We start from the raw sequence: 22691 nt of genomic DNA, 5'->3' as shown, positions 1-22691 counted from the left end.
AATGTGAAAATAGATTGTAGGATATTATTGTACCCTATACAGCTCCAGTACCTAGCTACATACCAAAGCCAGGCCTACACTACAAAGTTTTGCTGGTAACACTTGCCTTATTTTATCATGTCTGTGTGTGCACCCATGAGCAATTTTGAGTCCTGCTGCTAACACCCTGATTCTCTGTCAGCCAAGTTAAACCACGTCCCCAAATAGCATAAAGCCGTTATTGGCACGGTACCAGTGTCTTCGTGGATGGGATAACAAGTCTGGTACATATCAATTTCTTTATTAAATTGACAAATATATTCAAGAGACCATGTTACCAATGTCAGTCAGGTTTATTAATATGGTACAGGAAAAAAGTTCTGTAAGATACCAGTCTCCAAAGAGCAGTCTCCTGCAGCGATGTTACGTTCACCTTATGCAGAAAGTGTGTTCCCCAAGGTACACATTTCAGCTGGTATTATTTGTATGATTTTACAAGTTGCACATTTCTTTATACGTCACTAAAACCCAAACAATCAGTTTGTCCCAGTTCCCATGTTCCTTCCTTATCTTTGTTTTAGATACTCACATTCCAGGTACTTGTCCGTGAAGGTACCTCCCTAGCTTGTACTAAGACTTAGAATGAATGCATCTTGATTTTGACAAGTTTCCTATCTCCTTGTGCTAAATGCTTGCTTCAATAAGTATAAAGTGTTATGGGATACTTAGCAGAAGTGAAAAGGATTATGGTATAGATCAGTTTAAGCCATATCACTGTCACAATATTTGTACTTAATGCATACTTGTGTATATGGTGCAGATAATATATATTAGATATCATATGTATATGCTAGCCAGCATATATCAGTCAACACTGTTTCAGTTTGTAAAAACCCTCTCTTTGATCTGTTACACTAAACTGTATTATTTCCTCTTGCAGACGTAAACTGAATCACTCCAGAAAGCTGGAACCAGTGGAACTTCCCAACTGCCACCTTATTAAAGGAATTGGTATGTATGTGATAGGACTGAGTACTTTGTATTGGGAGCCTTGCTTTGAAGTCAGCCACTAAAGCCAGGTTTTAAAAAGCTGACTCTGGAAACAAAAATAATTGTGGTCTATAAATACTCTTTTTGCTATTGAACTCCAGTGGGGAAAAAAAGAGTCAGCAGACAGAAAATTCTGTTGTGAACAGCTGGATGTTCAGAATTGAAGGAAAGTTTCAGTTAGTACTGGGATGGGAGGCTGTATAAGTGCATTGTCATTGTTTCTTTTCACAACCTTTGTCACAGTACCATGAAGATGGAGAGACCAACTAAAGTTCTGTTGCATATCTGAAATGCACACGGTGAGGTGTGGCCATGCTAGTGGGACAGGCCTTCAGATGCCTATCTGCTGGTAATATATTTCCTACAGGACCTTCTGCAAGTGTGAAGGTTTTCAGAGACCGCAACAGGCACAGAGTTAACTGCCGTGCTGATAAAAGCAAGCTGGTAAAATGGTGGGAGGAGTTGGTGGTTTTAAGATCAGAGTCCAGTCAAAGTGGATATGGAGAAATAGAAAAGGTGTTTAGTATATGAGATACATACAGCAGCACACTCCCCTTTCTCATGTTATGGTATTCCAAAGTTCAGTGTATTGCATAATTTACCCTGAATATGCAAGTGAGCTATAACACTTGAAAGACAGAGCGTCCATGCTTGTGACTAGCCAAGTTAGGAAAAGGGGATTGCCGTTACTTTCTATATAGGACATGTCTGAAAATACTAAGCACTGAAGCTATTTCTGCATATTTATTTGTGCAGACCTAAACACTGTCCCATACAAATTAATTTGAATGTTTCCTGTCTATGAAGAAAACTAAAATGTAAATTTTCTTCATCTCCTTTTCTTTATAGAAACAAATACAATATTTATGTGTAACTTAGCATTAATGTATATCAAGATATACATTAACTGGTCATTTTGTCCCCTTAATTTAATATTTCTGTTGTGCACAAGGAAAACTGGGATTTATTTTTTAGCTAAATGAGCAATTATAAATTCTCATGGCTGTTAGCCACTTAGCTACATGTTCTTTGGTTAAAATCTCTCCTTCATATTTGAGGTAGTGAGCTCAGCATCATAAGGATGGCTTTTTTGTTTGTTTTTTGTATTTGTACAAACGTTTCACATGTTGAAATCAGTCAGGTCAAAATAGGTTTAGCTGTTTTAAACATTGAAGTTACCATTAACTTGTTTTCTTCCTGTTTCAGAGCACTTATGAGTGGATTTGCTGATTGAAGAATACTAGGTTATTGTGGGAGGGCAAATTAGGCCTATGTCTTGTTTAACAGGATCTTTCTAATGGCTGCTAAAACAAAATCCTAACAGGGTTGTACTTAGTAATATCTGTATATGGCTGAACTCCCTTGTCTATTTTTTGTGGGATGCTTTGGCTCAGTTGGACTTTACAGCTTTTCTTCTGACCTAGCTGAGTCACACTGTTGATTTCACAAATCTCACTTCCTGACTGTTGCAGGGATGAAATGTCTTTCTGAACTCAAAATTATGTAGTCGAATAAACACAAGTAGATTTTTTGTGTGTGAGATAGTGGGGAGGGTAGGTCAGCAGAACTTGCATTTGAAAGCATTTCATTCTTCTGAGGTGAGCCCATATTTGTTAGAGGAAGAGGCAGAATATTCATTTCCCTTGATAATATTTCATGTAAAAGGTATTCTTGATTGATCCCTGTAAACTGGTGTGTTCACTCCCATTTGGGAAAAGCAAATGAGTCTTTACCAAACCTTTTGCAAAATGTCAAGTATCGGGGTAGCCGTGTTAGTCTGTATCCACAAAAACAACAAGGAGTCTGGTGCCACTTTTGCAAAATGCTCATTCTGTTCAGGAAAATAGAACTCTAAATGGCAAAAACAATTTGATTAACTTATGAACAAGATAATTAACTGACCCTCACACACATCTTGCAGCCTGACATTTATATGAAGATTAGCTGAATGCTGATGCCCCTCTTTTGCCCAGAGACTGTGGTTGAGAAATAAACAATGTTACAGCTATCCTCCTTACTCCTCTGTCATAACATTCCCAACCCTAGCTGAGAACTTTGCTCAAGTGCATTCCTGTCATCTGCTGGTCCTCAGCGCAAAGTCAAAGCAAGGAAACAGACTCAGTGGCTCCAACATATCCGTGGGTGACTATTAATAGTAGCCGTATTCTTATAGCACTTAGGCCTGGTCCCCACTAAGCCCCCACTTCGGACTAAGGTACGCAAATTCAGCTACGTTAATAACGTAGCTGAATTCGAAGTACCTTAGTCCGAACTTACCGCGGGTCCAGACGTGGCAGGCAGGCTCCCCCGTCGATGCCGCGTACTCCTCTCACCGAGCTGGAGTACCGGTGTCAACGGTGAGCACTTCCGGGATCGATTATCGCGTCTTAACCAGACGCGATAAATCGATCCCAGAACATCGATTGCCTGCCGCCGGACCCTCCGGTAAGTGTAGACATATCCTTACAAGCCACAGTCATGGACCAGGACCCTGTTGTGCTAGATGCTGTATAAACACAGAACAAACTAATAATGTCAAGAAGTTGCTGCAAATTAAAAAGTCAGCATGTTGATATGAAATTGAAAATGTCACTCCAAAATTCACTTCACAGGGTTGGGGCCCCAAATAATAGTCGAATGGCAGCACCAAGATAGTAGAGGTTGCATCACAACTTACGTTTAAGATTGACCTTTCTAAGTCCTCTAAAATCAACCTGCTTAGTTGAGTTCCTTTGAAATGTGGTTTGCCTCAGGAGGGGGCAGTGCAGGGTTAGTGACCTAAAATTGGGCTCATTTGAGCTAGGAGTTGCAGAAATATAAGTGGGCCCCCCCCCAAATATCCATTTTTTTAAATAGTTTCTAGGTGGGTTCTTCTTGCCCAGAGCTGGAGATCAAACTATTGTTACGTGGGTCAAAAAAGTCTCAATTTTTCAAGTTTTACTCACGGTAGAGCACGGCACCCACTGAATCTTTGGGGGACTGAAATTGGGAACGGCGTTTAAGAACATGTTCACTTCTTTGCTTGTGTAGACAGCAGTCTGGAAGTATTACATTGCACATGAACCAATAAATGGGGGGGGAAGGGGGAGAAGGCTTTTTTGCAGCCACTTTGTTTGCCTGGATTGTTCAAGGGAATTTGCTGGCAACATTGTCCCTGGCGAACACTTTGCTACTGACCTTTCTAGTCTTAATCTTTGTACTCCCATGCAATAAAGATTTAATAATTATGTTGCTTGCTACAAGTTGTTGTTATAATAGAACATGTTTTTATTTTATGGGGAGGTTTATTGTGAACAAAGCAGAATAGTTAGCAGCCAGTCGAACCAAAACTTTTGTTATATTGGTGGTGGGGGGGAGAGGGGTTGTGGCTATGGTAGGGGTGGGAAATGAGAATGGGTGGTAGGCTAGTCTAGGATTGGATGTTTGAGAAAATCTGTATTTTTAGTAACCCTGGGGAAGTGGCTGCTTCCAGATCTCTGAGCAGATAAAACGTGGTGGTTTCCAAAGACTCATAGCATGGAGGTTTGGAACTGACAGTGCAGGTACTTTGACAACTGAGGAAAAAGAAATTCGTGCACTGATCAAATAGCCATTATGTGGATTCTAGGTAATTCCTGGCTCATGAGTTTGCAGAAGTTTGCGAGAGCGCAAAGAATATGCCATGATATGGAGATTGTTGATAACAGGCTAATTTGGAAGAGAGGTGGTCTGCATTGGCATCATGTTTCCTCCATCAGTGACTTATGAGGTTGTCATCTACTGGATGTTGTTGTGATTCACAGGACGGAAATGATCTGGGCCTTAATCCTAGTGTAAACCTCATTCAATGTGTGAAAACAGATTTGAACCCCATCAGAGAGCTGTGGCTAGGAGCTGTGATCAGTTTTCACTGATTAGGCTGAGTGTTTGAATAATTGCTACAGTGACAATAGGAAAGCTATTAATAAGCATTGGAACAATATTAACTGGGAAATCAGAGGGGTCATGGCTGACCAGACAATATGGACTGTATGGCATAGCAACATTACAAGCTCTGACCTCCCCCACGCTTTCTCAGAGATAGGGTATGTCCATTGGATTGGGTCAGAGGATCTTTCTCTCAAATGTAAAATTGTCAGTATTTTCCAACAGAAATCGTGTGTCATTTCTCTCGCTGGCCCTGCCACAAACTTCACCCTCCAACCCATTCTGAAACATGATCAGAAGTACCACCCACTTAGCCTCTGCATGTGAGTTTGGTTATAGGTGGGGTCGAGAGGAAAGTAATGGCAATAGAAACATTTGTATACTAAGGAGTGGAAACTGCAGAGAGATGCATTCCCTGCTTGTGGTTGGAGGGGGGGCTGGGTACAGAAGTGGGAGGGGCACAGATTGACAGGGTAATGCAGTGAATGGGTCAGGGTGTGGCTGCGGAGGTGTGTTAAAGTAGGGTTGGTGGGGCCCCAGCTGACTGGCTCGGTATGCAAATTGCAGGGCATGATATGTACAGCTCCTAAATGACTATTAATTCCTACCAACAACATATCTTTCTCCTGTTTAAAAATAACCCTAGGAAATTCAATGGCAAAAAAATTACATTACCGCAGAGCTGAGGTTGGTTGGTGTGTGTCATCCCTTTGCTGAATGTTGAATTGAGCAAAACTCACACTTCTGAAAAGCAGGAAATAAGCAGTTAAGGTTGCCCATGCAGTTTTAACTTTGCCCCTTTCAGCAGTGCCCCAATAGACCCTGTTAACATACATACCTTTTATTCTGCCAACCATTTTCTTTTCCTTTTGTCCTTTAATAGTGTTAGATGGCATTCTGTGGGTGAGCATGAATGGGCTGTAAAAAGAGGTGAAGAGCTTGTACATTTCATCAATAATGAGGCTAGCAGAGTAAAGGTTTTTGTGTTAATGGGGCATATTGGGGCACTGCTGAAAGAAGGCAGAGTTAAGGTTGCCCATGCATGGGCAGCCTTAACTCTGATGCAACCTTAACTCTGAGTTTCCTAGTTTTCAGAAGTTTGAGTTTAGCTCAACTCAGCTTTCTGCAAGGAAATGACATACCACCAACCTCCTCAACTCTACATTAACATCGATTTGCCACTGAATTCATAAAGGAAGCCAGGAAATTGACACATTTCTACCCATCTGAATAAAATTACTCACTCGTGTGTTTCTGTTGAACTCAGCCATGTAACGTTGCTCATGTGTTTGCAGGATCTAGCCCACTGTAATTACATAAGGATATTTACATGTGTATGTCAGTCTTTTTTTCCCCCCCTAAAATTCCCCAATAAAATGTTTTAATCTGCAAAACTAAACTAGTCAGTCTGGCCTCTTGAGTGGGCATGTGATTAATTGACTATCTTGGCTCTGAATAAAGTAATCTTAAACTACTCATTTTGTGCATGAGAGAATGGAGTAGCTCTTCCAGTCTATTGTCATGTTAAAAACCATTCACCAGTGGTAGTTTTCAAGTTATTGCAGGCTTGGTTTTGCTATCTAGTCAGAAACTAAACTTGGTGGGAAGATGGAGGAGAAGGTTATTCTCTTTTTATTTAAAAAAAAAAAAAAAGGCAAATGTCTTTCAAGTTGGCATAACTGCACACCTGAGTTGCAACCTTCAGTCCAAGGTGATCTTTTTAATTGTTAGAAATCTACATCCTGGGTGGGGGAAAAGGGTACATTTAGCTTGTGTTTACAGCTCGGCAAAATCAGGAATTGTTATATAACTGAAACCTCCAATTTGTTTTGCTTTTATTTGACCCCTTCTTGGTTAATTCTTCTTTATTATTCACAAGAATGTTTGCAGAAAGAAGTTTCATGACTCACTCAAGTGAGTGTTCACATTGGAAGTGCTCTCATGACTGCCCCAAGTTCTCTTCTAGATTTCCCTCCTTCTGTTCAAGAAAGTGCATCAGTCAATCAGTGAGCTGAAACTGTCATAAGTGGGCCAATTGTGCAGCATGAATATCAAATACTAGTTACTAACAGTTTGTGAATAACCCATACGCTAACAATGCTTAGTTTAAGCAATTCATTGAACAACTGCAAATAGTGAACACATTGGTAAAAAATCATGAGTTGTTTGTGTATATCACAAAGAAAAGAGTACGTTTGAATAGGTGATCGTTTATGAATTTTTTACCTAGCTCTATTCATATTACTGTCTCAAAATTTGATCTTAATTAAGAATTCATGGAAATTATGATCTTAGGCGTTTCTCCTCATGAACAAGCTATTGCTTTGTTTAACTTGTGTACGTTGCCCTTAGAAACATGATGGAATTGTATTTCATATGCTCAAGCAGGTGAATTTGAAGTTTCATTTAATGTAGTATGGTGCAAGTACAAAATTCCATATCCTGACAAAAGAAGGAAAAAAGGACCTTTGTAGTAAATATTTCTAGGGTACTCATCACTGTAGGAAATGACTGTGACCGTCTGGTCAGGGTTCAGGAGTGCAATCCAGGACCAGTGGGGGGTTGTCACCACTTACCCATAACTCTGGGTACCTCACAATGCTCTGTTGCTATAGCTCCTAATCTGGGCCACTTACAACAAGCCTACAAGCATGTGGGTCACACACTGAGCATCTCTGTGTTTACATAGCCCTGGTTCAGCAGCTTTGATCCCAACAGCCTGTCTACAACCTCACTTTGGCTTCCACCAGCCTGGGTTACAACCAGCCAGATGACTCCAACACATTCCCAGTCCTGAATTTCCCCAAAATTGTGTGCCCTAAACCAGTATTTTTCAAAGTTTGTGCCGCAACCCAGTACTGGGTCGCAGCATGTAAGTCACTGGGTCGCCTTGTTCAGCATCCAGGGACCCTAGCGGCTCTGGTCAGCATTGCCGACTGGGACGTTAAAAGTCCTGTCCATGGTGCTGCCTAGCTAAGAGAGGCTAGTGCCTACCTGTTTCGACACCATGCTGTGTCCTGGAAGTGGCCAGCAGCCGGTCCCACTTCTAGGCAGGGGGGCCATGGGGCTCCCAAGCAACAGCTCCACACTCCCATTGGCCGATTCCTGGCCAATGGGAGCCGGGAGTGATGGTGCCTGCGGGCAAGAGCTGTGCGGACCTGCTTGCGGAGGAGCCTGGACCTGCTGCTGGCTGCTTCTGGGGCACAGCATGGTCTGCAATGCCAGGACAGGCAGGAAGCCTGCCTCTGCACCCCGGCTGCGCCATTGATTGGGAGCCACAGGAGGTAAGTTTGCGCCTGAGCCTCCCCAAACTTGGAACCCCTTCCTGCACCCCAACTCCCACATCCTCAGCCCCATCTCAGACCCTGCACCCCCAGCCCATAGCCCTTCCACACCCCAACCCCCAGCCCTGAGCCCCCCAAACCTGGAGCCCCTCCTGCACCCCAAACCCATCATCCCAGACCCCAGCCCAGAGCCTGCACCCCCAGCCTTGACCCCCTTCCACACCCCAACCCCCTGCTCCAGCCCTGAGTCCCCCTGAGCCCCTCCTGCACCCCAACCCCCTCATCCCCAGCTCAGAGCCCTGACCCCCCTCCCATGCCCCAGCCCTGAGCCCCTCCCAAACCTGGAGCCCCTCATCCCCATTGGGTCGCAGGCATCAACAATTTTCTTCAACTGGGTCCCCAGAAAAAAAGTTTGAAAACCACTACCCTCAAGTGTCCAGCCTTCTGGATGTTATTCCAATAAAAACTACTAGCAGGATCTTATTAAAGGGGGCAAAATAAAGATGCCACATTTATTATGATAACAATTTGATTTATGACCAATAACTAATATCTTAATCCTTATATATACACACACACACACCCCAGATGTTCTGCAGCTGCTGCATAGGTACCAGTCCTGCTTGAGTCTGTGGCTTGAGTTTGCAGCTTGGGTTCGTAGCTTGTGGTGGCTAACTGGCCAGGAAAGCCAGGCACAAGGACGAGCTGGGTCTCTAATGGGCATGCACCGATGCCCTTCCATGTTGGCAGCAGAATGTTACCCTCCTCCAAAGTTTTCCATCTCACCCATCCTTTTTGTAGGCTTTAGTTTGAATCAAGAGTCTCTACGTCTTGCTGTGTCATGCTGCCTCTGGGTTTGGTGATTGATCACCCGTCAATTGCAGACATGACTTTCAGCCTGGGACCTGGCTTTGATCTTCCTTCTATTGTACCTTTTCTTTTTAGGGTGGATTCTTCTTACTTTGTTAGGGCTCTTGTCTGCATTTTCAGCCCTTGGTGTTTGAACTCTATTTAATCAGGACAGGTTGGGGCTGGAGGTTGATTCCATCGTCCATACATACCTCATTCACACATCTAATCTAATAAGATTACAGCAGGGTTTGCAAAAATGAAGGTTGCAGCAAGCCCTTACAAAATGGAGTAAGCGTTTTAAAATGGGGTTTGAATTACAATATGGCAAACAGTGAACAGAAGTTACAATATAGACCAGTATAATGGATGGCAAACAGTGAACAGAAGTTACACTGTAGGCATGTGTAATAAATGGTGAACAGAAATTACAATACTGAAACAGTGCAAGTCTCAGTGATTTAAGCAGGAATTGGATTGATAGTGAAACTTACAAAGGCAGCTGACTGAACAGCTATGGCTCTTAACAAGCATTTTAATTGTTAATTAGCCAGTTATTGGGGTAACCGGTTTTATGAATGAATATTGTTTCATTCATAAAACTTTACTTATGAAGTTACATTAATAAAGTAAACAATTACAACAATTTCATTCATGAGTCCTACATGGACAGCTCTGAGAAATAATGTTTGTTGCACCTGTAAAGAGACAAACTGCATCACAGATTATTATCTAAACAGTGCACAGAGTTAGTTCATCATGAAAATAAATAAATGTATTAACAGTAGGACTTAAGTGGTGCTAAGTAAAAGGAATAAAGTTAGAAAGGGTTAAAAGCAAATAAAAGTGAAAACACGTCTAAAAGCACATGTCTAATGTAACAAGATGCAGGCTTTATTGAAAATGGTTTCTCTCTCCAGTCAATCATCTCCCAACTTGCCTCTTCTTCAGTCAGTACAGTAAGAACGGCCATACTGGATCAGCCCAATGGTCCATCTTGCCCAATATCCTGTTTTCTAACAGTGGCCTGTGCCAGATGCTTCAGAGGGAATGAACAGAACAGGTAATCATCAAGTGATCCATCCCCTGTCGCCCATTCCCAGCTTCTGGCAAAGAGAGCCTAGGGACACTTCAGAGCATGGTTTTGCATCCCTGCCCATCCTGGCTAATAGCCATTGATGGACCAATCCTTCATAAACTTATCTAGTTCTTTTTTTAACCCTGTTATAGTCTTGGCCTTCACAGCATCCTCTGGCAAAGAGTTCCACAGGTTGATTGTGCATTGTGTGAAGAAATACTTACTTCCTTTTTGTTTGTTTTAAATCTGCTGTCTATCCATTTAATTTGGGGGCCCCTAGTTCTTGTGTCATGAGGAGTAATTAACATTTCCTAAGAACATAAGAACGGCCATACTGGGTCAGACCAAAGATTCATCCAGCCCAGTATCCTGTCTTCCGACAGTGGCCAATGCCAGGTGCCCTAGAGGGAGTGAACCTAACAGGTAATGATCAAGTGATCTCTCTCCTGCAGTCCATCACCACCCTCTGACAAACAGGCTAGGGACACCATTCCTTACCCATCCTGGCTAGTAGCCATTAATGGACTTAACCTCCATGAATTTATCCAGTTCTCTTTTAAACGCTGTTATAGTCGTAGCCTTCACAACCTCCTCAGGAAAGGAGTTCCACAAGTTATTTACTTACTTTCTCTACACCAGTCATGATTTTATAGACCTCTATCGTGTTCCCCCCTTAGTCATCTCTTTTCCAAGCTGAAAAGTCCCCGTCTTTTCAATCTCTTCTCATACGGAAGCTGTTCCATACCCCTAATCATTTTTGTTTCCCTTTTCTGTACCTTCTCTAGTTCCAATGTATCTTTTTTGAGATGGCGCGACCACATCTACATGCAGTATTCAAGATGTGGGCATACCACAGATTTATCTAGAGGCAATATGATATTTTCTGTCTTATTATCTAACCCTTTCCTAATGATTCCCAACATTGTTTGCTTTTTTGACTGCCGCTGCACATTGAGTGGATGTTTTCAGAGAACTATCCACAATGACTCCAATATCTTTCTTGAGTGGTAACAGCTAATTTAGACTCCATCATTTTATATGTATAGTTGGGATTATGTTTTCCAATGTGCATTACTTTGCATTTATGAACATTGAATTTCATCTGCCATTTTGTTGCCCAGTCACCCACTTTTGTGAGATTCCTTTGTAACCCTTCACAATCTGCTTTGGACTTACCTATCTTGAGTATTTGCAAATCTGGCCACCTCACTGTTTTTCTAGATCATTTATGAATATGTTGAACAGTATTGGTCCCAGTACAGATCCCTGGTGGACACCACTATTTACCTTTCTCCATTCTGAAAACTGACCATTTATTCCTACCCTTTATTTACTATCTTTTAACCAGTTACTGATCTATGAGAGGGCCTTCCCTTTCATCCTATGATAGTTTACTTTGCTTAAGGGACCTTGTCAAAGGCTTTCTGAAAAACTAAGTACACTATATCCACTTGATCACCCTTGTCCACGTGCTTGTTGACCTCCTCCAAGAATTCTAGTAGATTGGTGAGGCATGATTTCCCTTTACAAAAATCATGTAGACTCATCCCCAGCAATAGTTTATGGATTATCATGTGTCTGATAATTCTGTTCTTTACTATAGTTTCAACCAATTTGCCTGGTACTGAAGCTAGGTTTACCAGCTTTTAATTGCCAGGATCGCCACTGGAGTCTTCTCGTGTGTGGTGTGTTTTTTTTTTTTTTTTTTTTTTTTTTTAAATTGTGTCACATTAGCTATTCTCCAGTCACCTGGTACAGAAGCTGATTTGAATGATAGATTACACACCACAGTTAGTTGTTCTGCAATTTCACATTTGAGTTCCTTCAGAACTCTTGTGTGAATACCATCTGGTCCTGGTGACTTATAAATTAAACAGTAATCAGTTTGTTCCAAAACCTCCTCTAATGACACTTCAATCTGGGACAGTACCTCAGATTTGTCATCTAAAAAGAATGGCACAGATTTGGGAATCTCCCTCACATCCTCAACCATGAAGACAGATGCAAAAAATTCATTTAGTTTCTCTGCAATGGCCTTATCTTCCCTGAGTTTTCCTTTAGGATCTCAATTTTCCAGCAGCTGCACTGGTTGTTCAGCAGGCTTCCTGCTTCTGATGTACTTACAAATTTTTTAGCTGTTACTTTTTGAGTCTCTGGCTAGCTGTTCAAATTGGCCTTCCTAATTATATTTTTACTTTTTTTTTTTTTTTTTTTTTTTTTTTTGCAATTTTTCCACAAAAGCACAAGGTGCTGGCTTCCTTTGTTGTCTCAGGTGGAAGACCTTTTCCTAGACAGATTGCTTACCTATATTCGGTTCCACAGACTTCAAACCCCATCCCCTTGGGTTGAAGGACCCATTTTTCTCAGCTTGCAAGGGCTCTGTTCCCTTGTCGGTCTAGTGATGGTTGCCTAAAATGGCTTTCTGTCCTTGCTTCTATCTCCCAAAGTTCAGTGACCTTGTTTCAGGAGGCAGGAAGCCCTCCTGTGTGCTCAGCTTGCTGTGCCCACCGGGAAGCTGACCTCACACTGTTCTTCCCTTCCTGTCGGCTTCCCATCCCCCGGTATGTTAAATGGGGCTTCCATTGTTTTGATTTTACCATGTTTTAATTTACGTAGGAGACTGGATGGGAACAGTTCCTTCCTTTGTTCAGCCACACACATTCAAACATAATATCCGTGAGTATTCATAATTCTGAAGAAGTGTGAAGTTCTTCACACAGTGCACAGTCAACTTGTGGAACACCTTGCCTGAGGAGGTTGTGAAGGCTAGGACTATAACAGCATTTAAAAGAGAACTGGATAAATTCATGGCGGTTAAGTCCATTAATGGCTATTAGCCAGGATGGGTAAGGAATGGTGTCCCTAGCCTCTGTTAGTCAGAGGGTGGAGATGGATGGCAGGAGAGAGATCACTTGATCATTACCTTTTAGGTTCACTTCCTCTGGGGCACCTGGCATTGGCCACTGTTGGTAGACAGGATACTGGGCTAGATGGACCTTTCGTCTGACCCAGTACGACCGTTCTTATATTCTTATGTTCCTCTGTTCCTCTTATAGTGTTAATACATGCCGTTTACAATTATATTAATCACCAGTGTGTTACAGGCATTCATAAAATCTTACATGATACACTAACATTGTATTCAGCCAGTTGATTCATTTGCTTAACTGAGGTTTAGACCCCCTGTCTTTCTAGTTCAGATAAAGTTTATTTTTTCTTGCTGGGGTGTGGCCACACTGTCTTTCCCCCACTTGTTAGCTTGATAGCTTTGTTTATCTGATATATGTAAATGCATTCTCACCCTCTATGAGGCCAGATCTACACTACAGACCTATATTGATATAACTAGGTCACTCAGAGGTGTGAAAAATCCATATCCCTGAGCGACCTAGTTATATTGATCTAGACAGCGCTAAGTCTACAGGAGAGCTTCTCCCGTCAACATAGCTACTGCCTCTCAGGGAGGTGGATTAACTATGCCGATGGGAACAGCTCTCCCATTGGCGTAGTAGCGTCTTCACTAAAGCCCTACAGCGGGCTGTGTATCTGGGTTCCCCTTACCCTCTGCCCTTGGATTGTTGTTAATGTGACAGTGACAAATAGAGTAATTAAGTTTATTTTATCAATTTATTTAGATTTGACAATGTAAAAGATGCACCAGCATACAGAAGCGCTAACAAACTTCCAATGGCCTAAAAAAGCATTAAAAACTAATATATAAATTTAACTCCAGACAACCCCTTGCTCCCTCATCCAGGACTGCACCCTCCGACGTCACCCCAGTACCTGTCAAATCTCATATTGAGATTATAATTCATGCTGGGCAGCAAATGATTTTTTTCTATCCCACTAAAATGTTTGAGATTTCAAAATCTTCCCCCCCACCCTGAAATATTTGGGTGAAATGTCAAAATCTCAACAAAATTTTGCAAACTGGTGGAGAAAAAAAGTTTTCTGGTCAACTGTAATGTTTTGTTCTGATTCTGACAATTTTCATTTTTTTCTTAATATAATTAGCTAAAATTTTGAAACCAAAGGTAATCTCAGACTGGGAAAATGGAACTTTTCATTTTGAAATGAAACTGACAATTTTAAAACTTTAAAAATGTTTTTTTTTCAAGTAAAAGAAATTGCTGAAATAGGCTTTTTCCTCTGAGACACAAGGCGGGTGGGGTAATAGCTTTTATTTCTATTGATGAGAGAGACAAGCTTTAAAGCTTACACACAGCTCTTCTTCAGGTCTGGGAAACATACTCAGAGTGTCATAGCTATATACAAGATAGAACAGATTGTTTAGCATGAGGAGTCAATGAACAGTTTGGTTTTGAGGAACTGGCATTGTCTGATGAAACATTTAGTTGAAAAATTCCAGACCAACTTTAATTACAGTAATAGACTGCACTCACATTTTCTCCTTTCTGGGTCTGTCTGCTTGTATTTACCGTGGCTTTTAAATAGGAGTCTAGGACTGACACTGTCTACATATTGCTTCCAAAACAAAGCTTCCATGTATGCTTTAATCATGGCTTGAGATAGTGAAGTCCTAAGCGAGAGAGACACATCTTGCTGTATGTCTCCATCTCCACAATTGTCTTATCTGTGAAGATAACATCATCAAATGTCTGTCTAGCATTAATCCATCTTTTGGCTTGATGCTTGCATTTCTTTTTCTTCACATCTTGAATGGGCAGGGAGTGGTTAGAGGACTAAAATGGAGGACTCATGATGACTGTACACAGTTAACATACATGTATGGTGTCCCAAAATTTGCAGAACTAGTTTTGTGGTCTATCTAACTTCTGCATAATGCCATTCATGGTATTTTTGGGTGGGTTTTATAATTGCTTGTTTATGGTGATATCAAACCTACCTTGGCTATGTAAATACATTTTAGGTATTGTCTGCTAATTAACTTCCTCCATTATTTTTATAATTTCATCTTGTATTTCAATAAATCGAGATCATAGTAAGACGGATGCTTTAGGTTAGTTTTCCACAACCAGTCTTTACTGTACCTATGAAATTGAATATGCACTTTGAAATATGGCTTGTGGGTGCTATCACACTCTAATTGCAATGTACATTTATGAGTGGATCTCTTCACCGGTCTTTCAGTGTAGTGGTGACTGCAGGTGTATGCAAAGGCTGGACCTATTGATGGGGTCTGCTCATTCTGTAGAACAGCACAATGATTTGATTGGTGCTGCGCTATCTCCGTGTATGTCCCAGTGATGGTTCCTAAAAACTGTGATCTCATATAGTGGGATTTATGCATAGCAACTTTTGTTGGGAGTCACTCTGAGGTCTTGCATGTGAATGTCATTTGTAGATAGTGACAGGAGTGCAGTAGGAATGCCAACTTTCTAATCACACACAACTGAACACCCTGGCCCTGCCCATGTCCCACCCCTTCTCTGAGGCCCTGCCCCCACTTGCTCCATCCCCCCTCACTCCGTTGCTCGCTCTTCCCCACCCTCACTCACTTTCACCAGGCTGGGGCAGGGGGTTGGAGTGCAGGAGGGGGTGTGGGCTCCAGCTGGGAGTATGGGCTCTAGGGTGGGGCTGGGGATGAGGGGGTTGGGGTGTGGGATGGGACTCCAGGCTGGGGCAGGGAGTTAGGGTGCGGGGGGGGGGGAGGTTGAGGGCTCCGTTTGGGGGTGGGGCGGGGTATGAGGGGTTTGGCATGTTCGGGGTATGAGGGGTTTGGCATGCTCAGGGTAGGGGGCTTAGGGTGCGGGAGTGGGTGCTGGGTCCCGGCGGCGCTTATTGCAGCTCCGAGGAAGTGGCCGCTAGGTCCCTGAGGCCTCTAGCTGCAAGGGCGGCCAGGTGGCTCTGTGTGGTGCGTGCTGCCTGCATGCCCACAGGCGCCACCCCCCGCAGCTCCCATTGGTCGTAGTTCCCGGCCAATGGGAGCTGCGGAGCCGGCAGCTGGGCGTTCCGGACACCTGGCAACGCTATTCAGGGCCATGGAACAGCACACAGTATGGTGAGTATATGGGGGCACTTTTCAATCCCGCTGGCTGTTAGGAGCTGGTGGCCTGGGTAACTTTTGGGATAGTATAGTAAACACTGCTAAACTTATTACAGGAAGTAGGGGTCCTGGCAAATATATCGCTCATACAGGTTCCAAAGGCCCAGAAAAGGCAGCCACTTGAGATGGCTCATGGATGTCTGGGCCCATATACCACCAGCCCCATGGCCTCCCAGAGCTCATTGCGGAGTGTCCTACCATGGCAGAAGCAAAAAGGCTACTCTGGCTAGAAATGTGTGAGCAAAGCTCGAACACTACTTGCTTGAAAAGTTCAGTGAAATTGTACCAGAGAACGGGAAAGATGTCTGGGTCAAGACAAACTTGCATCGCTGCAAATGGAGGAAGGTCATGACTGCTGGCTAGCTTTGTGAGCCCTGTCCAAGACAAGCTCCCTAAACAAGCCACAAATTTCCTGAATCTGACCATAGCAAGTAATTTGTTTTGGACTCAAATATTGTTAGTGGGTTGTTTTTTTTTGTCTGCCAAATCATGTAGTTTGAATGCCCAGATTCTGGCTTGCTTGCAAGCATTCTTTTGAAGTCTCTGTTTAATTTGAATTCTCAGGTGTTGGTTCATGTAGCTTTCAATCACTGGAAGTATTTCTTTTGTTTTGTTTTGTTCTGAATGCATTGAATATTAGTTGCATTTTGTAATTTTATTTGAATTATTTCGCCTGCAGAGGTATGTGCTTTGAATGCACCTAAGGTATTTGCAAAAGTATATATCCTGTTTTCTTTCTATTGATTTTTTTTTTTTTGTTGGCGTTGTACTGACCGTGCATGCTCTTAAAATAAACAGGCTAATTTAAAACAGAATTCCTTTGCTCCCTGACCATGTGCAGTCAGCTGCCATTTTGGGAAGGGAAGGACAGGGAAGGAAACGGGGACAACATTTCTCAAGCTATAGAGGAAACAAGTGCATTAATAAGGGCAGTAAATCACATCAATTAGAGCCCCTGTCCCTTTCCTCAGTGGGTTTTCTCTGGGTTCAGCTTGGTCTTGAAGAGGTCCTGGTTGTCTGTTGGTTCTGAATCCTCCATGTCCCCATCCTCAACAAGCTCTTCCTCACTGTGCAAATCTAGGGTGCCTTATTCTGGTGTCATGAGGTGTCTGCTGTCACTCTCACAGGTGAGATCCCCGCTCAGTATAGCATCTAGCTCTCCATACTAGAGACAGGTCTGGGGGACAGAACCATATTTTTTTGCTGCCTGGGCAGCAGAGTTCAAAATTCCACCAGAGCTGTCATTGCTGTGGAGACAGTGGCATTGTAGGCTTGTTTCTGGAGGAATGTTTGTGCTGATACACATAATATAGCATCCACACAGGCATTGTCCCAGTAGAAGAATACCAGTAGAGACTTCTGTCACTCAGTGAAGTTAAACCACTTCCCTGACAAAAGTTCGGGTATTATCAGGACTCCAGTTTGAGTGTAGATGCATGCAAGGTTGTGCCAACAGGAAGCAAGCTTTGTTGCTAAATATTCATAGTGTAGACAACTTCCTCAGTTGGCTGTACTCCAAAACCGACATCCCTCCTGCTGGGCTCTTGAGCCTCCCAGGAAAGTTGTTCCATGCTGCAGGACAAACACTTAGCATCCGTGAGTCATTTCCACATTGTGGTGCATTTAGAATGATTTAAAATAAATAAATAAATAAATATATAATGATTAAAATTATTCAATAAGCGCTAATTTAATTCATTGCATTAATCAGGAGTCTTGTCTTACAACGTAGGGCTAATGTGTGTAGTGTACAGTGTTGTATGCCATTGTTGTTCTTCCTTTCAATAGAACATCTCATCTCGCTGTCACATAACCTCTCTCTGACATCTACCCATCCAACCACCATTGTTCCAACTATTGTCCCCACCATTCCAATTCAACTTCTTGAGTTTCTGATAGAAAATCAAGGTAAAAGATTATAAAACTTCCCAGAAATGTCTCTTGTCTTCAGGGGGCATAAAATCCTCACTCAGATCATTCTCAGCTTGTTTACTCCTGACTTTTGCCTTTCACATCACTCGCTTCACATATGTGGTTAAACTGAAATGTCTTATACCTAAGTCTAGGTCTTATACCAGGCTGTTTCAGGAATTCCTTCAACTGTTCAAGGTTTATGATATAAGCATAAATCTTAACTACCTCCCATATAATAAACTTCTTAAAGATTATTTCTACTGGGTATTTCTCCTTTCCCCTATATTCTGGATGTCTTTTCTAACTTAATTCCTAAAGGTCAGGAGTGCTAATGAAGCGTGATTAGTGTTGAGAACTCAGTCTCAGGATAAGATGGTATTAACTTTAAGAGCAGGTTCAGATTTAGGTCAGTAACATTATTGGTGGCCACTATCTATGACTAGAGGTTGATATATTGCAGAGTGAAACATGCTTAGTGTTTCCTTTCATAAAATTGATCATACATGGCTGTAGTATCCAGCAGTAATCAAAACCTGTTATGTAAGAAATAACTTGATAACAGGTGGAAATGCTTGTAAAGCAATTGATTACTTATGATTATCTCTACAAATAGAGTTCTGTGGTGTTTGATCCTCATTTTATTCCCTTTGGCACAGATCAAGAAAGGAAGAACTGACATCTTGGTTTTCTTGGTGGGAAAGCAGTAGAGGATTGACAGTCACTAGTTTTAGTCATCTTTGGTTGTTATGAATGTGTGTGGCATAAGGCCAGCCCTGGTCTATCGAATACCCTACTGGGGATCTGAGTTCCGGTCCCAAACTCCATGAACAGTCAGAGGTTGGGAGGGCTGTACAGAGAGCCCATACACTCACTAGAAGCATCATGTTGGAGTGCCCCTCTGGCTAATGGCTTGTTTGATTTCTTCTGACTGAAGGGTGAGGCATCTTTGACAGGCTCTAAGCAGAATTAAGTCCAGCCCCCTTTGGCTCAGCAGAGGGTGCTGTAATATCCGTGACTTTGAGGTGGTCCCAGGCAAACAAAAGGGAGGAAATTGAATGATCTTAGTAGACACAAACCCCACAAAGAAATATATGGAACAAAATAAAATATTGTATATAAAGGCATGGAAAGACTACATGAACTGGAAATAGGAACCCATTAGATTATGTATCACTGGGCAATTGCTTTCTGTTTCTTTAAATTTTTGCCTGCAGTTTCAGTTAGTATGCTGTTCTCCAGTTCCTGTCCTAAATGGTTGTGTAATGCTGCTATGGGCTGCTATGGGCTGCTAAGCAATTGCCACATTTCTTCCAAGCCAGAGGTGGCTGTATTTCAGCATCAGGCAAAGTAATTGCTGCACAGTCTGCCATGTGATTCCTGTAGAGATTTCTTTATAGATCCCCCACCCTGCAATGAGTTCTGTATGACCAGACCCCTGAATCTGCACAGAGCCCCACTAGGGTTGCCAACTTTCTACTCGCACAAAACCGAACACCCTTGCCCTGCTCCCTGTCCTCCCCCTCTGAGGCCCTGCCCACTGCTCACTCCATCCCCCCCCCCTCTGTGTCCACTCTCCCCACCCTCCCTCACTCATTTTCACTGGGCTGGGGCAGGGGGCGAAGGGGGGGCTCTGGCTGGGGGTGTGGGCTCTGGTGTAGGGCCAGGGATGAGGGATTTGGAGTGGGGGAGGGGACTCTGGGCTGGGGCAGGGGCTTAAGGGGAGAGGGAGTGAGAGCGCTCTGGCTGGTGGTACAGGCTCTGGGGTGGGGCTGGTAATGAGGGGCTTGAAGTGTAGGAGGATGCTCCGGGCTGGGACTGAGGGGTTTGGAGGGTGGGAGTGGGATCAGGGTTGGGGCAGGGATTGAGGCATGGGAGGGGGCTGAGGGCTCTGACTGGGGGTGCGGGCTCTCCAGTGGGGCTGGGGATGAGGGGTTTGGGGTGCAGGAGGGTGCTCTGGGCTGTGATGGAGGGATTCAGAGGGCAGGAGGGGGATCAGGGCTGGAGTAGGGGGTTGGGGTACAGGAGGAGGTGAGGGGTGCAGGCTCTGGACGGCACTTATGTCATTGGCTCGTGAAAGCAGCAACATGTCCCCCCTCTGGCTCCTACATGGAGGCGTGGCCAGGCAGCCCTACGCACTGTCACCTCTGCAGACACCGCCCCCACAGCTTCCTTTGGCCGCAGTTCCCAGTCAATGGGAGCTGTGGAGCGTCGCTTGGGATGGAGGCAGTGTGTGGAGCCCCTTGGCTGCCTAAGTCTAGGAGACGGAGGGGGGGACATGCCACTGTTTCCAGGAGCTGTGCAGAGCCATTGCAGGCAGGGAGCCTGCCTTAGCCCTGCTTGTGCCATCGACCGGACTTTGAATGGCCCGGCCAGCGGTGTTGACCAGAGCAACCAGGGTCCATTTTTGACTGGGCATTCCAGTCTAAAACTGGACACCTGGCAACCCTAGAGTGCAGTGTAACCAATTAACACACAGAACTGCAAATGTAAAGTTGGACATCTCAATTAATGTAGCACACCTATGGTGTGTGTTTAACCATCTGAAATCCCATTGAAGATTCAAAGTGTGAATGAGATCATGAAGAATATCTCAGTGGAGACTGCAAAACAAGAGAGCTGAATCAATTGCATCAGGTTGGAAATGCAAAAGCAACGTTGTCCTGTGACCCAAATGGAGTTCTTATCACAAAATATGGCATCCTGCCAATTCAGCAGCTTTTGAATCGTTAACCCAGAAGCTGGACAACCAGCTTCTCTGGGAAGCCATGGGAGCGATGATTTTCCTGTATTCAGGTGCCACATACATGTGACTGTTAACCTATTTGTGGCAGCTTTTGTATCTATGAGAGTAACCAAAAAAGCTATGGCTGTTTCCAAGAACCGTATTCAAGCAGCCATTGCTGTGTTTTAAGGGGCAGTTTGCACGAAGAAAACTAACTGGAACAAAAATTTGTGACTTCTTGTAAGTTCTGACATCAAACTAAACTTTGACCTATTCTTAACAAGTTTACTTGTAACATTACATTCAGACATTTGGAGTATGTATTTTGCTGTTGACTGCAATGGTACTTATATGGCCCCCACCACTGTAGTATTGGAGCACCTCACACCACCCCTGTGAGGTAAGGAAATGCCATTATGCCCATTTTTACAGATGGGGAACTGAGCCACAGAGAGTTAGTGGCTTGGCCAGGATCACAGGTTGGTTGTGCCACAGCAGGAATGGAAAAGCCCTAGGTATAGTTTCTTATCTGCTCTATTGAGCAGCTGCTCTATTGATGAGTCTGCAGAGGTTTTCCTCTTTAAAAAGGCAATACTTTCTGCAGGATCTTTATGTTGTCATTTAAAAAGTTGTTTAGAAATCTGTTTTGTGCTGGTCTCCTGCAAAATGGGAAAGGGTCCTGAGAGGAGCTATGAGAATGTGTGGTCTGGAAAAAACCCCTTTACAACAAGACTAAGAGTTCAGCCTCTTTAGTATATTGAAAAGAAGGCTGAGGAATGGCTTAATCAAGGTCTTAAACTAGATCACTGACACCACAGGATTCGTTATTCTAGCAGGCACAGATGTTATAATAGCCAGTGGCTGGAAGTTGAAGCTGACAAAGTACAAATTGAAAATGAGACACATTTTTAACAGTGAGGGCAGTTAACCACTAGAGCAGCTTATGATGTGGTAGATGCTCCATCCCTTGGAGTCTTAACGTCAAGATTGGACGTCTGTCTTTAATGAGATGTTCCAGGCCAACCACAAGTTATTGGGCCATTGGAACCGCTGGGTGAAACTCTATGGGCTCTGTTATGTAGGAGGTTGAACTAGATTATTGTGATGATTCTGGCCTTAAAATCTATGGTCAACACTTGCAGTTAAACAGGGTTCATTGCTGGTTCCACTGCTGATCTTATTGTCAGAAATGGTAGTGTAGACTAGGGTTCAGGGTCAGAGGGGACTAGGTAGCTAGGACAGAAGGGCACCTGGAGGTCAACCTTTCAAACACAAAATTCAGTGGTGGCAGGAGGAAGCACGTGTCTGAGTTGTCAGACTAGCCTAGATCCTAGAGAGCAGGTAAACCTGAACACTAACTTGGAATTCATGCTCTGTTGTTGTTTTCAACAGCTACTGAAGCTTCTGCTAATTCTTTAGACACATGCTACGAGTAACTAAAAACAGTATCCGTTTACTATCTCTTGAAAGTGGAATTATGTGAGAGAGAGAGAGCAAAGATTTGAGTAGTAAACACTTTCTGAATAAACCACTTCTCTGTCTGTCTTTGCAGAAAGAGGTGCAGAAGATATTGACATCCTTCCTGATGGTCTGGCTTTCATTAGTTCTGTAAGTATCTGAGCTCCCACCTCCCCACCCTATGCAGGTGCTTGAGTACTAATTTATTATGCACAAGAGTAATACCTGCAAATTACAGGCAGAACATTTTCTGTGCGCACTGCTTCCTGGGAATAATGCAGACTTAAGTTAGCTCAAACTGCATTTCCTCCTACTTGGGCAAGTTCATTTCTTAACCTTGCAGTGTTGTTGTGGCTATTGTTATACAACCTTTAACATTGGCACATGTAACTTTACATGCTGATGATGTATTGCCAACCC

General features: G+C 43.2%; 1 protein-coding gene across 1 annotated transcript in view; it reads left to right on the top strand.

Moving 5' to 3' along the window:
- LOC101938475 (serum paraoxonase/arylesterase 2) overlaps nt 1-22691 on the top strand; it is a 45252-nt gene that overhangs the window by 6610 nt on the left and 15951 nt on the right. The window contains exons 2-3 of the mRNA XM_005299854.5: nt 920-990; nt 22366-22421. Of these exons, the coding sequence (XP_005299911.2) occupies nt 920-990; nt 22366-22421 (127 nt within the window). The remainder of the gene's footprint in view (nt 1-919; nt 991-22365; nt 22422-22691) is intronic.

The sequence above is a fragment of the Chrysemys picta genome, chromosome 2 (assembly GCF_011386835.1).
Source record: "Chrysemys picta bellii isolate R12L10 chromosome 2, ASM1138683v2, whole genome shotgun sequence".
NCBI lineage: Eukaryota > Metazoa > Chordata > Testudines > Emydidae > Chrysemys > Chrysemys picta.
Note: the sequence above shows the minus strand (reverse complement) of the source record. Positions and strands in the feature narration are given on the sequence as shown.